The sequence below is a fragment of the Crinia signifera genome, chromosome 2 (assembly GCF_055691185.1).
Source record: "Crinia signifera chromosome 2, ASM5569118v1, whole genome shotgun sequence".
In the NCBI taxonomy this organism is placed as follows: domain Eukaryota; kingdom Metazoa; phylum Chordata; class Amphibia; order Anura; family Myobatrachidae; genus Crinia; species Crinia signifera.
Genome location: NC_139218.1, coordinates 209,610,495 through 209,615,494, shown reverse-complemented (window position 1 = coordinate 209,615,494; position 5,000 = coordinate 209,610,495). Strand labels below are relative to the sequence as shown.

Below are 5,000 nucleotides of genomic sequence, written 5' to 3'. Positions count from 1 at the left end.
TTTAGGTATTGTACATTAATGTGATGCATCAGGCAGCGTTCTGAGACAAAGTATTTATGGCACACTGTACTTTATTGTATTAATCTTATTAGGTCTTTATAATTATCAATTTCTCCAATAGCGCCATTTAGCCTTTATTAATTGCAGGCTTATGCTCAATAATATAAAAAACTTTTTTACCATCATATATGCTATGATATAGCTATCCTGCAATTGGACCAAAAATCGGAATGTCACTTCCGATTTCTTGGCTTGCGTGTCACGATGTTGGAACGCAGATTACTTCCTGTATCTGTGTTTCCTTCTTCCTGGTTCTTGATTTGCGCGCCAAACGGCGATTCACTTCCGGTTTTGGCGTGCGTTCCACAGCGGTGGAACGCACGTCACTTCCGGTTTAACGGAGTTCACTCTTTTGGCTTATATTCAGCGTTTGGATTAAGTTACTTGCATGTACATTTTTTTATGGCTATGGCGCTATTGGTGCAACATTTTAGGTTGACTATTTACTGTACACTTTAGGTTTATATACCATTTATTGCACACTTCCGGTTTCTTGTTGAACAGGAAGTGGGTGTTGCTAACAATTAACTTTGTGATGCCATAAATAGTTGTCTGAGACACTGCAGTAGTACACTGCCTGGTGTTCCTGGTCCTTGATGTTACATATCTGTGTCTTGACAAAGGTCCCTGTGAGGACCGAAACGTCGACCATTATTATGAAATAAATCCTTGTCTCAACTACTCTATGGTCTATGGTGAGTGCCTGCTTCCAACAAAAATTGCTATATTTGGGACATTGTTTCCTATAGAGCGGAGCACCGCAAAGTTGTCCGCAAGAAATGGATGGAGTGCGGTTCCTCGATTCTGATAGATATATATATATATATATATTCATACAATCTCCGGCACTCAATCAAAGAAGGCTCACCACATCAGAAGTTTGCTATGCAACGTTTCGGACCTTTTATTAGGCCCGTCGTCAGGCAGATACTGTACTGCCTGACGACGGGCCTAATAAAAGGTCCGAAACGTTGCATAGCAAACTTCTGATGTGGTGAGCCTTCTTTGATTGAGTGCCAGAGATTGTATGAATATTTGCACCTTCCGTGGTCCGGGCACCGCAAGCGCAATTAAGGAGAGCCAGTGCCGACTATTCGCAATATATATATATATATATATATATAGAAGAAATATGCGGCACTCAGGAGTCTTCATGAAATCAAGGTAAGTTTATTCCGAAACATGTTGGAATAAACTTACCTTGATTTCATGAAGACTCCTGAGTGCCGCATATTTCTTCCTTATTACATGGACACACCGTTCAATGAGGGCACCTGAGCACTTGGTTCAAGCTGAATATTGGGAGTGCCGGATACCGTGACTTTCTATATATATATATATATATATATATATATATATATATATATATATATATGAAAAATGTTAACTAATATAAGAGGCATTTGCAGTGGTCAGCTCTTATAGATTGAGATCTGTGCCATCCTGTTATGTTGAAGTCCAGAGGCTAATGTTTTAATGGCATCTGTGAGTTCCACTATTGCCCCTACAAAACATTGGACTACCTTTAAATCTGTACCAAACTTTGCAAAAGGATACTGTACGTGATATTTAGTCGGTACTGGCCAGGAGGGAGACCTGCTGTGAAATTTCCACTCTCAATTCTACGGTATAATTTCCGAAAGGTAGGCAATGCTGCGGTTCTCATCCATACAATGAAGTCTTCATTTATAAAGCCTGTATTATATGGGTCACTTGTCAGGTTCCATGCTGCAGTTGGCCAATTCTGTGGCGTCGCTGTTCCTGATGATACAAGAGGAGAAAAGTCATCCAATCTAGTATCTATAAACTGTTTCATGAAAGCTCTTTGGTATAATCTTTTTATTCAAATAGAATAGTCCAAAATATAATTTACTAGATTGTGGTAATGTTGATTTCCACATGTTAAAGAAATAATAAAAAGAGCCAAAGAGGACCTCGGGGTATGTAAGACTGGTTGGCGGCGGCACTCGTAATAATGGACAAATAATCACCAGGAGACTGGATGCATTTCCAACGTGGTGATTATTTGTCCATTATTACGAGTGCCGCCGCCAACCAGTCACATATATATATATATATATATATATATATATATATATATATATATATATATACACACACACACATACATACATACATACATACATACACACACACACACACACACACTGCTAATAAAAATAGAAAGGGAAAACACTTAAACAACACAGTGTAACTCCAAGTCAATCACACTTTGGTGAAATCAAACTGTCCACTTAGAAAGCAACACTGATTGACAATCAATTTCACATGCTGTTGTGCAAATTGAACAGACAACAAGTGGAAATTACAGGCAATTAGCAAGACACCCCAATATAGGAGTTGTTCTGCAGGTGGTGACCACAGACCACTTCTCAGCTCCTATGCTGTCCGGATGATGTTTTGGTCACTTTTGAAAGTGGTCGGTGCTTTCACTCTAGTGGTAGCATGAGATGGAGTCTACAACCCACACAAGTGGCTCAGGTAGTGCAGGTCATCCAGGATGGCACATCAATGCGAGCTATGGCAAGAAGGTTTGCGGTGTCTGTCAGCATAATGTCCAGAGCATGGAGGCGCTACCAGGAGACATGGAGGAGGCCGCAGGAGAGCAACAACCCAGCAGCAGGACCGCTACCTCTGCCTTTGTGCAAGGAGGAACAGGAGGAGCACTGTCAGAGCCCTGCAAAATGACCTCCAGCAGGCCACAAATGTGCATGTGTCTACTCAGAGTCAGAAACAGACTCCATGAGGGTGGTATGAGGGCCCAACGCCCACAGGTGAGGGTTGTGCTTACAGCCCAACACTGAAGGATATTTGGCATTTGCCAGAGAAAACCAAGATTGGCAAATTCGCCACTGGCCACCTGTGTTCTTCACAGATGAAAGCAGGTTCACATCGAGCACGGGACAGACGTGACAGAGTCTGGAGATGCCACGGAGAACGTTCTGCTGCCTACAACATCTAATGGTGTGGGGTGGCATTTCTTTTGGGGGCTGCACAGCCCTCCATCTGCTCACCAGAGGTAGTCTGACTGCCATTAGGTACAGACATGAGATCCTCAGACCCCTTGTGAGACCATATGCTGGTGTGGTTGGCCCTAGGTTCCTACTAATGCAAGACAATGCTAGACCTCATGTGGCTGGATTGTGTCTGCAGTTCCTGCAAGACGAAGGCATTGATGCTATGGACTGGCCCGCCCGTTCCCCAGACCTGAATCCAATTGAGCACATCTGCAACATCATGTCTCACTCCATCCACTGACTGTACAGGAGTTGACGGATGCTTTAGTCCAGGTCTGGAAGGAGATCCCTCAGGAGACCACCCGCCACCTCATCAGGATGTTGCAGGGAGGTCATACAGGCACGTGGAGGCCACACACTACTGAGCCTCATTTTGACTTGTTTTAAGGACATTACATCAAAGTTGGATCAGCCTGTAGTGTGTTTTTCCAATTTAATTTTGGGTGTGACTCCAAATCCAGACCTCCATGGGTTAATAAATGATTTCATTGATAATTTGTGTGTGATTTTGTGGTCAGCACATTCAATTATGTAAAGAACAAAAGTATTTAATACCAATTAATTCATTCAGATCTAGGATGTGTTATGTTAGTGTTGCAATACCAAACCATGGAAGATGTCCCAAACAGGCATGATGCACAAATTCAGTAGTCCCTTATACCAGGACTTTTTCAAGATGGATAAAACACAGTGTTTTTCTGTAATTAACCCCTTACCGCCGCAGCCTGTTTTTGCCTTCCTGACAGAGCCCTTTTTTTCAAATCTGACATGTATCACTTTATGTGGGGATAACTTTTTATTGCTTTTACTTATCCCAGTGATTTTGAGATTGTTTTCTCGTGACACATTGTACTTTAAGTTAGTGGTAAATTTTGGTCGATACAGTCTGGTTTTTTTTGTGAAAAATACCAAAATGTCGTAAAAAAATTGAACATTTTGCAATTTGCAAAATGTTAAATTTTCTGCTTGTGAGACAAATAATCATACCACTCAAAATAGTTAATAACTAACAAAGACCATATGTCTACTTTATTTTACCATCATTATTTCAACCTCCTTTTAATTTTTTTGGACACTAGGGGGCAGCAGAGACAAAATTATACACAGAACACAGAAAACGCTGCAATTGGCTGTTCACATTGAACAGCCCAATCGCAGCGATCGCCGATGGGGGGGGGGGCATCGCTGCCCCCCCTGGGCTACGAGGGAAGATGTCTGCTGTCAGGGACAGGAGCCATCGTCCCTCTGTCACCGCGTCTATAGACGCGGTGACAGTTTAAAGTTCATGACGTACATTTATGCCATGCGTCGGGAAGTACATCCCGGCCATGACGTAAATGTACGGTCAAATGTCGGGAAGGGGTTAATGGAACCAAGTTGTTACCATGAAGGACTAGGCCCATAACATATGATTTTTTTATATGGGAAGAAAGTCAATGTTCGTTTAGATCTTGGTACCATACTTCCCAATGTTTCTGCTGTTGCTGGGACATCAGGTTCCTGCAATCAGGATGCTTGGCTTGTAACAGGACCAGTTACACTGGTAGCTACCTGGGTCAGAATCTTATGTAACTAGGCCTGGGTTATTTTTCTAGGATGCTTTTCCACTAAGCCACTACCCAGGTAGACAAAACAATAGCCAAGTTTATTGTGGCAGTGTAAAAACAAAGCCTTCCCTACTTAAAAAACAAAACAAAAACAAACAACATTACATTTTTTTACATTTTTAAAAACATCCATGAGAGCCAACACACAGAGCCCAGGTGTTTATTTACATTGCTCATTGGAAATTACCTTGAAAGATTTCCTGTAAGCTCTTATTTCCATTAGTGGGATTCCGGAATTTAATGTTATAATCAGTCCACCACGCGATGCCTTTCCCATTTAATGGAACATCAACAT

At 41.8% G+C, this 5,000-nt stretch overlaps 1 protein-coding gene across 4 annotated transcripts in view; it reads right to left on the bottom strand.

Annotated features, from left to right (window-relative positions):
* The window catches only part of LOC146060445 (cell cycle control protein 50B-like), a 47,796-nt gene that overhangs the window by 6,253 nt on the left and 36,543 nt on the right, over positions 1-5,000 (bottom strand). For all 4 annotated transcript variants that reach the window (XM_083173654.1, XM_083173653.1, XM_083173655.1 and 1 more), the window contains exons 6-7: positions 4,893-5,000; positions 1,618-1,821 (exon numbers count right to left, since the gene is read on the bottom strand). The exon at positions 4,893-5,000 is cut by the window's right edge and continues 36 nt beyond it. In XM_083173654.1, the coding sequence (XP_083029780.1) occupies positions 1,618-1,821; positions 4,893-5,000 (312 nt within the window). The remainder of the gene's footprint in view (positions 1-1,617; positions 1,822-4,892) is intronic.